The 15,277-nt window shown below is 48.5% G+C and overlaps 1 protein-coding gene across 1 annotated transcript in view; it reads right to left on the bottom strand.

The window, feature by feature from the left end:
• The window catches only part of ARFGEF1 (ARF guanine nucleotide exchange factor 1), a 1,069,199-nt gene that overhangs the window by 78,184 nt on the left and 975,738 nt on the right, over window positions 1–15,277 (bottom strand). The window contains exons 35-36 of the mRNA XM_085605493.1: window positions 12,889–13,028; window positions 12,178–12,346 (exon numbers count right to left, since the gene is read on the bottom strand). Of these exons, the coding sequence (XP_085461619.1) occupies window positions 12,178–12,346; window positions 12,889–13,028 (309 nt within the window). The remainder of the gene's footprint in view (window positions 1–12,177; window positions 12,347–12,888; window positions 13,029–15,277) is intronic.

Below are 15,277 nucleotides of genomic sequence, written 5' to 3'. Positions count from 1 at the left end.
GGCTCTCCCTACCGCTGAAAGAGACCTTGTACCACCTTCGGATGGCGAAGCTATTCGTGATCCGCAAGACACATTCGGCTAAGCTCGTCTGCCCTGACGTTAAGAGAACCGGCTAGGTGTTGAACCAATAGGGGAAATGCGCTGATGTTCCAGCCATCTCCAGAGATGCAGGGCCTCTTCACAAAGAGTCCACAACCCTACTCCGCCCTGTTTGTTGTAGTACCACATGGTGGTAGTGTTGTCCGTGAACACTTGTACAAGCCTTTCCTTTATTGACGCCAAAAAGGCTTTCGATGCCAGTTGGATCGCCCAAAACTCCAACAGAATGATATGGAGCTTGGCTTCCGCCAGAGCCCAGAGTCCTCAGAGACCACAGAGACCACCTCCCCCAGATGGCCACTTCATCCCAGAAGGGATGCATCCGTCGCTACTGTTAGATATGGTTGGGGAAGGGAGAGGGGTCTGCCCTTGAACCAATCGTGGTCCGTTAGCCACCACTTCAAGTCTGTTGCAGTGCCCTCTGAAATCTGAACCAGGTCGGTAGGATTTCCACGATGCTGTGCTTATTGGAACTTCAGGTCCCACTGCAGAGCCTGCATGTGCCACCGTTCATGGAATCACTAACAGGATGCAGGAGGCCATGAGGCCCAACAGCTTCAGAGTCATTCTCACCAGATTCCAGGATAGAAGCTGAACCATTGGTATTATAGCCTGAATATCCTGGACTGGCCGTTCTGGAGGATAGGCCCAAAACTGCACCGTATCCAGAACCGCCCCAATAAAAAGGAGCGTCTTGAGAGGGACTCAGGTGCGACTTCGGCACGTTGACCGTGAACTCCAGCGAATGCAGGAGGTTCGCTGTAGCCTGGAGGTGGGAGACAACTGCTTGGGGCAAGCCTGCCTTCAACAACTAGTCGTCGAGATAGGGGAAGACTGGAACCCCTGATGTCCGCAGATGAGCTGCGACCACCGCTATCACATTTGTGAACACCCGAGGGGCGCTGGTGAGGCCAAAGGAGAGCACCGCAAATCGAAAGTGCACATGACCCACCGTGAACCGCAGGTAACGACAATGGGCAGGCAGGATCAGAATATGAAAATAGGCATCCTGCAAGTCCAGCGCTACCATCCAGTCCCTTGGGTCCAAGGCAGAAAGGACCTGAGCAAGGGAGAGCGTCTTGAATTTCTACTTTTTGAGGATGTAGTTGAGGGCTCTGAGGTCTAGGATAGGACGAAGGCCTCTGTCCTTCTTTGGGACCAGAAAGTCCCAGGAATAGCACCCACTGCCTACTTCGGGCCCGGGAACCCTCTCTATAGCTCTCTTGGCCAAGAGAGTTGTTACTTCCTCGTGGAGCAAAGCAAGGTGATCCTCCGTCAGCGGATCGTACACTGGAGGCATAGATGGAGGCGCAGTCTCGAAGGGGAGGTAGTAGCCCCTTTCGGACTATTTGCAACACCCACCTGTCCGATGTAAAGTTTTGCCAGTGGTGGAGATGATCGTGTATTCTGCCACCGACTGGCCGTTAGCAATCCCGAGGGATCAGACTAGGAACGTTTTGTGGTGGAGGTGGGGATCGTGGCATGGCTCGACTTCTGGTTTCCCGGCCCACGAAGCCGGGGTGAACCGTGTCCTGGACCCCACAGATATTGCTGAACTTGCAGGCCCTCTGGCCGGTATAGGGTTGGCGGGGCTGATACCCCTTTTTGTAGCCACGAAAGAAGCAAAAAGTGGATGCAGCCCTGGGGGTGGTGGTGGTGGTGAGGCCCAAAGACTTGGCCATGGCCCGCGAGTCTTAAGTGCTCAAGGGCAGCATCCGCCTCGTCTCCGAAGAGACATGAGCCATCAAAGGGCATGTCCATGAGGTTAGCCTGGACATCCCCCGAAAAAACAGACGTTCTCAACCAGGCGTGGCGACGAATGGCCACTGTCCTGGAAATCGCTCTCTCTAGCAAGTACGTCATGTCCAAGACACATCTGATGGCATACTTAGCTGCGTCCCTCCTGTCTGAGATAGCTTGGGAAAGTAGAGCCAGGTCTTCCTCTGAGACTCTGGGCAGCACTTGCACTACCGTATCCCATATCGAATGGAAGTAACGGCCCAAAAGGCATGCAGTGTTCACTGACCGCAATGCTAGACAGGCGGAAGAAATACAATTCTTGCAGAGGTTCTCCAGTCTCTTGGATTCCCTGTACAGGAGTGTGGAAGGGAATGCGCCATGAATAGTGGAATTTTGGAACTCCAAGCTTTGAGGGGTGGGGTAGGTGGTGAGGGAAAGTGGGTCCCCCAGTGCAAGGCGACGGCGGCGGGCGATTATCCTATTCACAGGAGCCCCTGTGTTGGGTTTGGACCAGGTCCCCAGAAGGATGTCTGTTAAGGCCTCATTGAAAAGCAGAAGGGGTTCTGAGCTCGAGACCCCAGACTGCAGGACCTCTGTCAAGACATTAGTATTGACCACCACTGTAGGAAGCTGCAGGTCGAGGACCTTGACAGCTCTGTGCACCACCATGGCAAAAGAGGCTCCCTCCTCCGTAACCAGGGTAGGAGGGGAAAGCATGCCAGAGTCTGGGGAGGTGTCCAGGCCACTGGTGTCACCCAGTTCCTCGTACCAGTCCCCATCTTGTTGGTGCAGGATTTCTAAGGGATCCTTCTCCCCCTCCCAATCCTCTTCCTTCATCCCTAACCCTTCAGAATTGGGCAGGGTGAACGACATGGCACCGTACGGCTCCGTTGGCACCAGTCTCGGCCTCAGAGGACGCCCGACCGGGTCTGTGTCGTCGGGAATGAGGATCAGGGAAGGGTGTAACACGGTGCCTGGAAAGGTTGCTGTGGAGGTGCGACTCGCGTTGGTCCGGAGCTGCCGGCTCCATCCTCTGGGGCCGGAAGGCGTGCCGGCAGGTTCAGGCCGCCCACATATGGAGCACATGGCATCATAAAATTCCTTCAGCTGGGCAGGGTTCGCTCCCGGCCCCGGAAAGGGAGGGTAACGCAGAGACGGCACCCACTGCACAGAGCGGGACCTCGAACGTCGGGGTTCCTCCGCTGCATCGCGAGAAGGGCAGGGCAAAGTCAAAGCACGCTTCGACTTCTTGTGGTGCCTCTTACCTGACTTCGACGACTTAGATGAAGAGGACTTCGATTCACCAGAGCAGAGCTCAGACCTTCCTCTCAACCGAGACCTGGACCGGGATTGAGACCAACTAAGCGACCTCCGCGGTGCAGGGTGCCAGGCCACGAGAAGCTTTAGGAACCGCTCCCTAAAAGCCTTCGGGGCGATGGCCTGGCAGTCGGAGCATGATTTGGAGTCGTGGTCGCGCTCCAAGCATTAAAGACAAACTATATGGGGGTCCATGACCGACATGGCGCAGTGATAGGCGCCGCACGGCTTGAACACTGAAGTCTTCTTGCTCGACATGACTCCTAACACACCAGCGAAGTTGACAAAATGTCTAAAAAAGTCTGTCAAAAAATGACAGGGGGACCGATCAGAGCTGAAATGACGTCAACACGCCAGAGTGGCGGTTATACTGACAAAGCGTGCGTCACGACGACGAACATGATGCCGACGACGTCATGCGGAGTTGACCAATGCCATCTACTGGCAAGTAGGGGTACTGCTAAGAAAAATCTTCCGGATTCAGCCTGACACCTGGAAGTTAAAAGGTAAGAAATTTGCGGCTAGATGTCTCTATCAGAATTATGGTGCCGCAGGGCTGTCCTTATTCAGTCCTCTTCTCCAGACCGCTGAGCTCGGTGTTCTGGGTGCCTGAGGGTGTCCTTTTTATCCTCAGAAAATGCCTTCAGGGTCGGATGCCGCAGGTGGCTATTGTGCTACCAGGTTCCCTCCCTCCTGATGACCACTTTCTGTAAAGTGTAGCATCTGACTATCCAAGAATGCACCATTCTGCCCACTTCCAACAAGGCAGAACACCTCTTTTGGCACCCAGCTTCCTAGCCCAACTGAGGTGAGGCTACCAAGGGGGCTACATGCCCTTGGAAAACCAGTTTGACAAATAGTTTTCCCTCTTCCTCCCAAGTGCCAGATTGTCTACCTAAACAATAGGGCACCACCTCTCCCAAGTGTTCCCCATTTGTTCTTCAAAGGTGGCTTCAGCAGAAGTTCACTTTTTGGGACAACACCCAAGTGGCTATCTGCTAGGGAGAGGTAAAAAACTGAAAAAGATGGATGTAACCTAGATCTGAGTGTGGGTGAATGTCTGATTTGTTTATCATTCCATCCATCAACTGTTCATTTTGCATTTGTCACCCTAGGTGGGAAGGGTATGGCCAGACGTGGGTCCCATGCTTGCTATGCACAAGATTCAGGCTAGCCTGGATGATGAGGGGTGATACCCTAAAACCGTTACAAGGATGCTTGTTTCTGGTCCTGGGAGCCTAGCCTGGCAGTTTGGGCTGGCCTGTTCCCATGGAGAGCAGGGTCAAGACTGATTTGCATATGGCTGGGACTAAACTGCAATGGCGAGGCGAGCAAAAAAAGTGATGGATTTAACTCAGATCTGTGACTGGGGGTGAATATTTTATTTGGTCCGCATTCTGTCCATCTGTTATTTTCGCAGAGAGTGGCAACAGGCTGCTATTGTCATCATTCCTGGGATGTGTCGGAACTCTCCCCAGGAGGGCAGAAAGCTGTCTCAGGGACAGACCCCGTGTGCAACCGTGGACAGGCACGAGGGGGGTGGGGGGATTTAGGACAACAAAGTGTTAACTTTGTAAAAGTTGCACACTGAAACAAGTAACATTAATTCAGACTTGGACATCAAGTCGGGCTTAATGTATCAAGTTGTTTTCTACTTTACAGTATCAACTTTAGTAGTCCTAGTCAGACGTTAGTAGGGCTTCTGTGGCAGCCAGCCATTTTACACTTGCCAATGGGGCTACTAGCCTCTTCCACAGTGAAAATGACAATTACAGGTTTTTTACTGTTGGAGCACGTGAAGGCAAATGCTACTTACCAGTATGCATCTGTTCTTGGCATGTAGAGCTGCAGATCCACACACTTAGCATAGATCGCCATCTGGTGATGGGCCCGGATGTTTGCACTTATTTTTGTCCTGGAAAGTCTTTGGAAGTCACGAGGTAGGGGACTCCTCCTTTGGATCATAGTAAGCATGGGCATCGGCTCCATCCTCAGATTGTTTTTCGCCAGCAGGGAAATGATGTAGCTTTGTAAGAAACAGGAAAGATGCCCATGTATGCTGTATCTAAATAAGATGGTACTGGAACAGATAAAGGTAGCCGGGGATGCGGGTGGGCGTGTGTGGATCTGCAGCTCTACATGCCAAAAACAGATGCATACTGGTAAGTAGCATTTGCCGTTCTAGGCATTTGAGGTTGCAGATCACACACTTAGCATAGATTGTATAGCAGTACCCATCCTTAGCGGCGACCACCAGTATCTGCTGCAGTAGTTTGAAATAGTGTTTTGAGAACAGCCTGGCCCACACTAGCTTGTTGTTTTGTTTGCACATCTACACAATAGTGTTTTGTGAATGTGTGCGGTGTAGACCATGTAGCTGCCCTGCAGATATCATCTAAGGGAATGTTCCCTAAAAATGCCATAGAAGCCCCTATCTTTCGTGTAGAGTGGGTTTTCGGAGGAACAGATAAAAGTACGTTTTGCTTTGTGGTAGCAGATTTGTATGCATTTAACGATCCATCTAGCTATCCCAGACTTTGATAAGGGGGTTGCCTTTGTGTGGTGGTGAGAAAGACACAAAAAGTTGTTTGGTCTTACGGAAAGGTTGTTTTCTCTCGATGTAATAAAGCAATGCTCTTTTAACATCTAAAGTATGAAGAGCTCTTCTGCGACTGTCTGCGGTTACGAGAAAAATTCGGGCAACTCCACAGACTGATTGAGGTGGAAGGGAGAAATGACTTTTGGAAGGAATTTATGATTAGTTCGTAGAACAACCTTATTATGATGGATTTGCAAAAAAGGTTCCTGGATAGTTAATGCTTGTAGCTCACTAACTATCCTAAGAGAAGTAATGGCCACTAGGAAAGCAACTTTCCATGTTGAGAATTGTAGCTCACATTTATGTAGAGGTTCAAAAGGAGGGCCCATTAGTCTCGTGAGAACGATATTTAAATTCCACACAGGTGAGGGTGGAACTCTGGGAGGAATTATCCTTTTAAGGCCTTCCATAAAGGCTTTGATGGAAGGTACTCTGAAAAGTGATAAGTGTTGTCTATTTTGTAAGTATGCTGTTATGGCAGCAAGGTGCAGTCTAATAGACGTATAGGCTAAGTTGCACCTTTGGAGGTGTAGCAGGTACCCTATGATGTGTTGGATAGACACGTCTAGGGGATTGATGGTGTTGTTATGACAATATATCACAAATTGCTTCCACTTGGCTGCATAGCAGGCTCTAGTGGTGGGACGTCTAGCTTCTTTAATGACGTTCATACAGTCAGGGGGAAGATTAAGGTAACCACACTCTAAGACCTCAGGAGCCATATCGCAAGGTTGAGCTGAGCTGGGTCTGGGTGTCTGATCTCTCCATGGTTCTGGGTTAAGAGGTGTGGTGAGAGGTGTAATTTGTGGTGCGGAGTTACGGACAGTTCCATGAATGTGGTGTACCACGGTTGTCTGGCCCAAGTTGGAGCAACTAGAATGAGAGTTAGTGAGTGTTGCTGTAGTTTGCGCACCACCAGTAGAATGAGTGGGAGAGGCGGAAAAGCGTACGCAAATCTGCCTGACCAATTCATCCATATTGTATTGCCTTTGGACAATGGGTGTGGATATCTGGCGGCGAAGCTTGGGCATTTGGTGTTTTCGTGGGTGGCGAAGAGGTCTATCTGTGGTTGCCCCCACATTTGAAAGAATGGCTGAAGAACTTGCGGATGAAGTTCCCACTCGTGGATCTGTTGTGTTTGACGACTTAACAGATCGGCTATGGTGTTTTGGACTCCCAACACATGTTGGGCTAGGAGACATATATTCTGTGGTATAGCCCATCTCCATATGCTCTGTGATAGCTGAGAGAGCTGCAGAGAGTGTGTCCCACCTTGTTTCTGTATGTAGTACATGGCTGTCATGTTGTCTGTGCGGACTACGACAGCTTTGCCTGATATTTGCTTTTGGAATGCTTTTAAGGCTAAGAATATGGCTAGTAACTCCAGGTGGTTGATGTGGAGTAACTTTTGTTGAGGTGTCCATCTGCCCTGCATGGTGTGATGTAATAGGTGAGCTCCCCATCCAGAGAGCGATACGTCCGCTGTCATGACAATTTGCGGAACTGGCTCTAGGAACGGTCGCCCTTTGGAAAGGTTTTTGGTGTTCCACCACTGCAGAGAGCGATGAGTGCGACCGTCTACCAACACCAGATCTGTTAGCTGACCTTGAGCCTGGTTCCATTGGCGTGCTAAGCATTCTTGTAGCGGACGCATCTGGAGTCTTGCGTGAGGCACTATAAATATGCAAGAGGCCATCATCCCTATTAGTTGCATGAACACTCGACCTGGAAGGGAGTGATGAGGTTGAAATTTGGGGAGGAGAGCCTGCATGCTTGCTATCCTGGCTGGAGTGGGATAGGCTAGCGATCTTGAGGTGTCTATGGTAGCACCGAGGTATTGTTGTGTGTGGGATGGTTGCAGATGAGACTTGGTGTGGTTTACTGTGAACACCAGGTCGTGGAGTAGTTGGATAGTCGCATGACTGTGGTGTACACACTGGTTGTATGAGCTGGCTTTTATGAGCCAGTTGTCAAGATATGGGAAGACGTGAATTTGCTGGCTTCTTAAGTGGGCTGCTACTACTTCTAGGCACTTGGTGAATACCCTTGGTGCTGTTGTGACTCCGAACGGGAGCACTTTGAATTGCTAGTGCTGCCCGTCCACTACAAACCTGAGATACTTCCTGTGAGCTGCGTGAATGGGAATTTGGAAGTAGGCGTCCTTAAGATCTATGGTAGCAAGGAAGTCGCCTTGTGAAAGAAGAGGAAGGACCTGCTGAAGTGTGACTATGTGGAAATGGTCTGAGTGTATGTATAGGTTTAGGGGTCTGAGGTCTAAAATAGGTCTTAGAGAGCCGTCCTTCTTTGGTATGAGAAAATAAAGGGAGTAGACTCCCGTGTTTTGATGGTGCAGGGGAACCAGTTCTATTGCATTTATTATAGAAGGGAGATTACCTCCTGCTTTAGCAGAGATAGATTTCTTGTGACATTGGACGCTGTTTGGGTGGTATGTTTGGGGGGTAGAGGTAAGTTCGAGACAGTAACCTGATTGAACTATCTGTTGCACCCACCTGTCTGTGATGATGTTGGTCCAGACAGGAAGGAACTGTTGTAGTCTTCCCCCGACAGGAGTGGAATGGTCCGGGGGAAGCGGGGGAAGTCATTGGGTAGGGGTGGAGGTAGAGCGGGTGTTGTTAGTCTTGCCTCTGCCCTTGTTATTGTTTCCTCTGTAACCTCCTCTCTGGTAACCTCTGGTGAAGGTTGATTGGGTGGAAGCCTTGTAAGAGGTGGAAGGGTTGTCGGATGAGTAGCCTCTGGAGTTGCCTCTGTAGGAGGAGCGACGAAAAGAATGTCTGGGAGCTTGCGATTGCAAGGCTCCCATTGACTTGGCTGTGTCCGTGTCCTTTTTCATTTTCTCCAGGGAGTAGTCTACATAAGGGCCAAAGAGGTGCTCTTGATCGAATGGTTGGTTCAGGATCGAACTTTGTACCTCAGGCTTAAAGCTTGAAATGCGTAGCCAAGCGTGCCTACGCAAAAGGACACTGGTATTTACAGCTCTGGAGGCGGTATCTGCCACATCGAGAGCGCAACGAATGGAGGTATTGGTTATCAGTTTACCCTCCTGTATGAGGTCGTTGGCTTTCTTTTTATATTTGTCCGGGCGGTGTTGCAATAGGGACTCTAATTCGTCATAATGTGCCCTATCGTATCAGGCTAGCAGGACCTTAGTGTTGGCGATGTGCCATATGTTAGCCACTTGTGAGGCAGTCCTCTTGCCGGAGGCATCCAAGAGTTTAGACTCTTTGTCGGGTGGGGCTGCGTCACCTGATGTCTGAGAGTTAGCTCCTTTCTGGCATTGGATACCACCATGGAGTCTAATGGAACAGGGCCCTTAATGTAAGCTAGGTCTGTAGGTGCAGCTTTGTATTTCTTTTCTATGCGAGGGTTGATGACTCGAGCCCTAACAGGAACCTTGAATACATCAGGAGCATGCTTAATAACTCCTTTGGGTATAGGTAAAGTAGATGTTGACCTTTGTGTGGTGTCGAAAGTGTCCAACAAGAAATCCTCCTCGACGGGGTCTGTGTGTAGGTCAACCCCGTGGTACTGGTCAGCTCGGTGTACGAGCTGATTAAAGCCCATGGTGTCCTCTGGTGGGGAAGACCTAGAGGGGTAGATGTCGTCTTGCGGGAGATTAGGGACATCAGGTGTATTATAGTCATCCCAAGAGTCAGGGGAACTAGGTGGGCTGGGATCCCCTAGTGGCACATCGTCCACACCCCCCGTGTCATCAGAGGTGACATCATCGTCTACTGGTGTAGGAGATGGTGTAGGAGAATGAGATGTGGGGGAGGGGGAGGAGGGGGAGGAGGGGGAGGAGGGGGAGGAGGGGTTGGTGGAGGTGGTGAAGGAGGAGTTGGAGAAGGGACTCTAAGAGGGGATGTAGCAATGTCCCTCTTCTTAGGTGGTGGAGCAGGTGTAGGCTGGTCCAGTGGTCTTTTCCTGGAGCTTAGTGTCAATTGACCGGTTTTAGGGTCTTTAACCAGAGTTTTTTGTGCAGGGTCTGGTCGAAAAAGCTCTTCTGATGAAGGTTAGTTTTGCGGCGCAGAGTGTTTAGTTTCCGAGGGCTTTTTTGGCACCGGCTCTGGAGTGTCCTTGGGTTTGGACCCATGTTGTTTGGCAGTCTCTGTATGTTTTTTCGGGCCGGATGGTTTTTTCAGCTTCGAAGAGTGTGAGTCCGAACTCTTGGGGAGTGGATTCTTGGTCGTCTCCAAGTGGTTTTTTTCGGTGCCGGCGCTTGCTGTTTTCGTTGTCGAGGGCTTTGAGGTGGAAGCAGCGGTCGACACAGAGGAGGAGGAGGCCGGTTTCTTTTGCAGTGCCAAAGATTGAGTTTTGGCACCGGACGCAGGCTGACTCGAGCCTGAGTCGCCTGTAGGTTTGGTAGGCTTCTTTGCCGGGCCCGAGGGCGGGGCGTGGGAAGAGGTGTGTCGGTGTACACCTGGGCCCGAAGGCGAAGGTGTGACCACAGCCTTTTTTGTATGGAGGGGGTCGGGGTCAACGTCTTTACTTACGACCCTCTGCGCTGGAGTGATTTCTTCGACGTCGGAGTCATCGGCTTCGGAAGTGCTGACAAGGCCTTCGTCAATCCGCTCCGGCACATCGACACCCTCTTGGAAGATGTCGTCGGGGATTGCTGTCGACGAGCGAGCCATGGTCCTCCGAGCTCGCCGATCCCGAATTTTCTTCTTGGAGCGGAAAGAGGCACAAGCTGGACAGTCTCTGGCCTCGTGCTCCAGTGACAAGCAGAGGTTACACACCTCATGCAGATCGGTGTGGGGAAACTTCGACCCACATCGAGGACACTTTTTGAAGGGCGTCCTTTCCATGAGCCAGATGCTAAGGCCCAGGTAGGCCCGAAGGCCTTAGTCGACGACCGTAATCGAAGACTTTGACTTGGAGAGATGCGCGACGAGTAGGGTTCGCGATCGAGACAATACCGTAGAAAGGGTGAAGGATTGCGCGTCGAAATGGAATTGGTAACGGTTCCGAAGTGGAGCGCGAGAAACACATCCGAGTCCGAAAAACAATCTGAGGATGGAGCCGATGCCCATGCGCACTATGATCCAAAGGAGGAGTCACCTACCTCGTGACTTCCAAAGGCTTTCCAGGACAAATACAAGTGCAAACATCCGGGCCCAACACCAGATGGCGATCTATGCTAAGTGTGGGATCTGCAGCTCATATGCCTCAAACACACGTTTCACTTACACTCAGTACTAACAATTCTCCATGACTGGCCTACCTTCTGGATATGCTCTCTGCATCTGCAAACAACTATATTACGAGATCAGGGATGTTAAGTTGATAGAGTGAATCATGGCCATGATAAATATCCAGAGATAAAGGATTTTCCTTTAGATCTAACTAAAATCATACATTTGCTGCAGTCACTACACTGTCTCGGGTATGTTCACAGCTGAGGGTAACAATTATTTAAACTTAGCAAGTACCAAAAAAGCAGTGAAACCTAAATGCTTTAAACAGGCTTTACTGCAGAGGTATTATCATTAATGTAAGTTGTATTAGGCTAACAAATAATGTATTTTTTTGTATAGAATATTTTTAAAACACAAAAGGATGTAGCAGAACACAGTCTCTGAGCTGATTTACTAAGTCATACACACACGTTAGATATTCAAATGGTTTGGTTTACATGTTTGTATTAATACATTTACATACACAAGGCGATTTACTCACGCATGATTTCACACCAGTATGGAATAATATTTTGCACCAGTGGCATTCCAAGGTGTCAAAGTGCTAGAACATATGTAGGTATCCACAAACATTTGCAAGCCACAATACCTACATACATTCAGACATTTCCTCCCACCTAGGGGAACCATTATCTGGGATGGGGAAATGTGTTTTAAATGCAATTACACATAGAAAAAGGACCTCTGTGTGGGAAGAGCTTAAAATTCACAAATGAAGTACCAACTGTGCCTAGGAAACCATCACTGTACTCCTGATATCCTCTATGAAGCTCAAAAAGACATAAATTACTCTCAGTGGTGGAGTAAACTTACTAGAGTAAATTTCCAACTATTTTGAGAACTGACCTCTATATTGGTGTTTCTCATTAAGTTGTGTTAATGCCTAAAATAGTGCTTTGAAGATATGTTTGCTATATTGGTATCCTCAAATGGTGTTTGAGGTTCCATATAAAGTAGGCTATATTTCTGATGCGAAATAATAAATATTTTTCATTTACTTGCTATGGGTGGCTGTGACTGTATGTCGACAAAATGTCAACCCACAGGCAAAGTCAGCTATCAAACATTTTAGAGCCAACAGGGCGCTGGCAACCAGAAGACTTAAAGCATCATGCCCTGAGTAAATATAAATGCTCCAATAGATATACGTGATGAGTCACGTACAAGATTCAATCCAAGCAAAGTAACAAAGGTCATGCAACTCACCCGCCTTCCACAGAGCAGTTCTTTGCTCATTGTTGGAGTTAAAAGCTTTTGCAAACCTATGCGATTCCAACAGGCAATCCAGAAGTTTGAACAGCTGTTGCGACGTTAGAAAGCAGTACATTCCTTGGTCTTGAGTGTCCACATGGAAATCAAAGTCTGCAGCATCTCTCTTGAAAGGAACCAAAATATTTCAAATGGAAAAACTGAGAATTTCTAAAAATACTAACATAATTAATGTTTTGACAAACTAGCCATTATATGTTTTTGCTGTATCCAACAGTAAACGTTTGGCTCCACTTCAAGAACAGTCTGCAATAGTAATAGGTACCTACTGTTAATGATCACAAAATGCATTTTAAAAATACCCCAAAAAGTAACACAGTTAAAAAGCGCTCACACTGATCAACCAGTCAAAATAAAAATACATTCTCAAATAACTAGCTTTATTTGACAGCATAGGGAATTAACAACAGTTTCCAGTAACACGATGGCCAAAAATATAGAACGCTAACTATAAATAACCAATATGCCTCAAGAATGTCTGTATGAGATAAATGGTGAGATTGCAAACTGTTCTCCTAAGCCAAACACCTTCACTTGTCTGCAGGTCCGCCTTGTCAAGAATTCAATACAATAAAAGTAAAGGAAGGCTAAAGATGACTTCCTCATTGTGCTGTCTGTGTACAGTTTCTAACATTCAACTGTTCCTACCTGTGCTGCTGCCAGATTCTCTGCATCCTCTTTTTTACTAGTTGCTGGGAAGAATACAATGTTGTCAATGGTCTGGATAAGCTCCAGCTGAACAACACATTTAATCAACAGAGCAGCAAATAACTTCTGTTCCGGAAGTTCTGCAAAAATGAACACAATCACTGTAATCATACAACAACTAACATTTAGAGAAAGGTGTCAACAATAATACAATATTACAAATATTTTCAAGGCTAGAGAAAGCGTGAGCCATTTGAACAAGTTACTTAACTTCGGTAACACTGTTTCTGGTAGAGACTATCTAAACACAGATTCCTCACCTTTTGAATACTTCCCCAGGCATCAGACCAAGTCAAAAGAAAAATTCAACAGTACCCCTGTGCTTGGCATGTGGTGCAGACAGCTCTGTGTCAATGTTATTCATTGCCAGATGCCACATCCACAGACCAATATAGGTGCCATCCATGCACTGACATCAGTTGCTTTGTTGACACCACTGCGCCTGCAAAAGCGGAGCCAAACAGATTGGTCGTGACCAAAGTGCAGATTCATAATTTGGAATCTTTTTATCTGAAGAGACCAGTTCACGGAACGGGAAGATGGGATGGTCGGTTAGGAATCTGCGGTTAGTGAATCCTATTTACCAGGCAGACAAATGTTTAGAACAGATACCGCACAGGCCAATGCAGTGGTAGTAGCCGTGGCTCTGACAGAATGAGCCTGCAAGCCTTCAGAGGGGCTGCTTTTTCGCCAGAGCATAGCAGATCTTAATGCAGAGTAAGACCCAGCGTGAGATGTCCTTTCTGCTTAACCTTGCCTTGCTTCTCTCCAGTGAACCCAATAAAGAGCTGATCGTCCACCTGGAGGTCTTAAGTATGATCGATATAGAAGCCGAGGGTTCTTTCTGGATCCAACTGATGTAGCCTTTCCTTCTCCTTGAGGACCGAGGTGGAGCAAAGAATGCTGGAAGGGTGATTTTCTGACCAACATCAAATAGCTTCACCATCTTCGGCAGGAAGGAAGCTCAAGGACGGTAGACCTGCCTGACAGGGTAGAACATGGTATAAGGGGGTTTAAGAGTAATGGCCTGTAGCTTGCTGACCTGTTGTGCTGATGTTTTAGCGACATGACTATCTTGAGGGCGAAGGAGTCTGAGAGAACAACTGTAGAGGGGCTCAAAAGGCATATACATGAGGCATGTGAAGACCAAAAATAAGTCCCAATAGGGCATAACAAAAAGGAGAAGAAGGAAACATATGTTGGAAATCATTGAGGAACTGCATACCAACAGGAGTAAAGATCGCTAGCCTGGCACATTAAAAAGGCTGAAAGATCTGACAAGTACCATTTATCAGTGCCCAAACCAAGGCTTTGCTGGGCTGAGGACAACACAAACAACAAAACTTCAGACAGCTTGGCATGGAGTGGGCCAATCTGTTTAAAAGGGTACCAGGCCCAAAGACTATCACAATAGCAGGCATATACAGATTTGGTTGAGGGGCGCGGCCAAGATGACATCAACCACTTCGTAAGGAAGGTTGAAAGCTCTCAACTGTCACCGGCCAATCTCCAAGCATGAAGGTGGAGGTTGCGCAGGCCCGGGTGCTGGACCTTTCCTTGCTGCTGTGACAGGCGATCCTCACGGAGGCAGCCTGATCGGAGGACAGATGATCATACCCAGCAGCTTGTTATACCATACTTTCTGTGCCTAATCCAGAACCACCAGGATGACTTAGATCCCGGTCGGTTCTGACCTTCTTCAAAGCAAGGGGAAGGAGAGGTATTGGCAGAAAGGCATCCAGGACTTCCTAGTTCCACCTGACGTGGAACACGTCTCCAAGGAAGAGACACCTAGGAAATACCAACGCACATAGGTGCTGCCAAAGCACTTTCTCAGCAGTGACGAAAAGATCGAGCCAAGGTTCTCCCCACTCACGGAAAAGACCACTTTCATATGCAACTGCTATTTGTGATCTGCAAGTTGTCGATGGCTTAGTTTTACTCGGGTCTTACCAGTAAATCAAAAATTCCAATGAACAAGTTACTTACCTCTGGTAATGACTTATCTGTATGAGACATAGGTTAGTTAAAGATTCCTTATCTTAGAATTACCCCCAGGCGTCAGACTGGATCCGGAGAATTTTTTTCTCTTAGCAGTACCCATGCGTATCAGTAGGTGGCGTCTGTTGACTCCACGTCCTTTGTCCGTGTCGTGGTCGCCGGAAATATGTTGTGGTGCCTACTAAGCCGCCCCTGCGTGCTGTCAGTTCTGACACGACTTTCCACTCCAGAAACTAAGCCATGAAAGACACTGACCACTGGTGCACCACAACCAGGGCCCCGTAAGGGAGTCCCTATCCCTAGAAGTCAGTTCGCAGAGGGGGGAGGA

Source organism: Triturus cristatus, chromosome 5_1 (assembly GCF_964204655.1).
Source record: "Triturus cristatus chromosome 5_1, aTriCri1.1, whole genome shotgun sequence".
Lineage (NCBI taxonomy): Eukaryota > Metazoa > Chordata > Amphibia > Caudata > Salamandridae > Triturus > Triturus cristatus.
The sequence above is the reverse complement of the archived record's forward strand: the minus strand, read 5'-3'. Positions and strand labels throughout refer to the sequence as shown.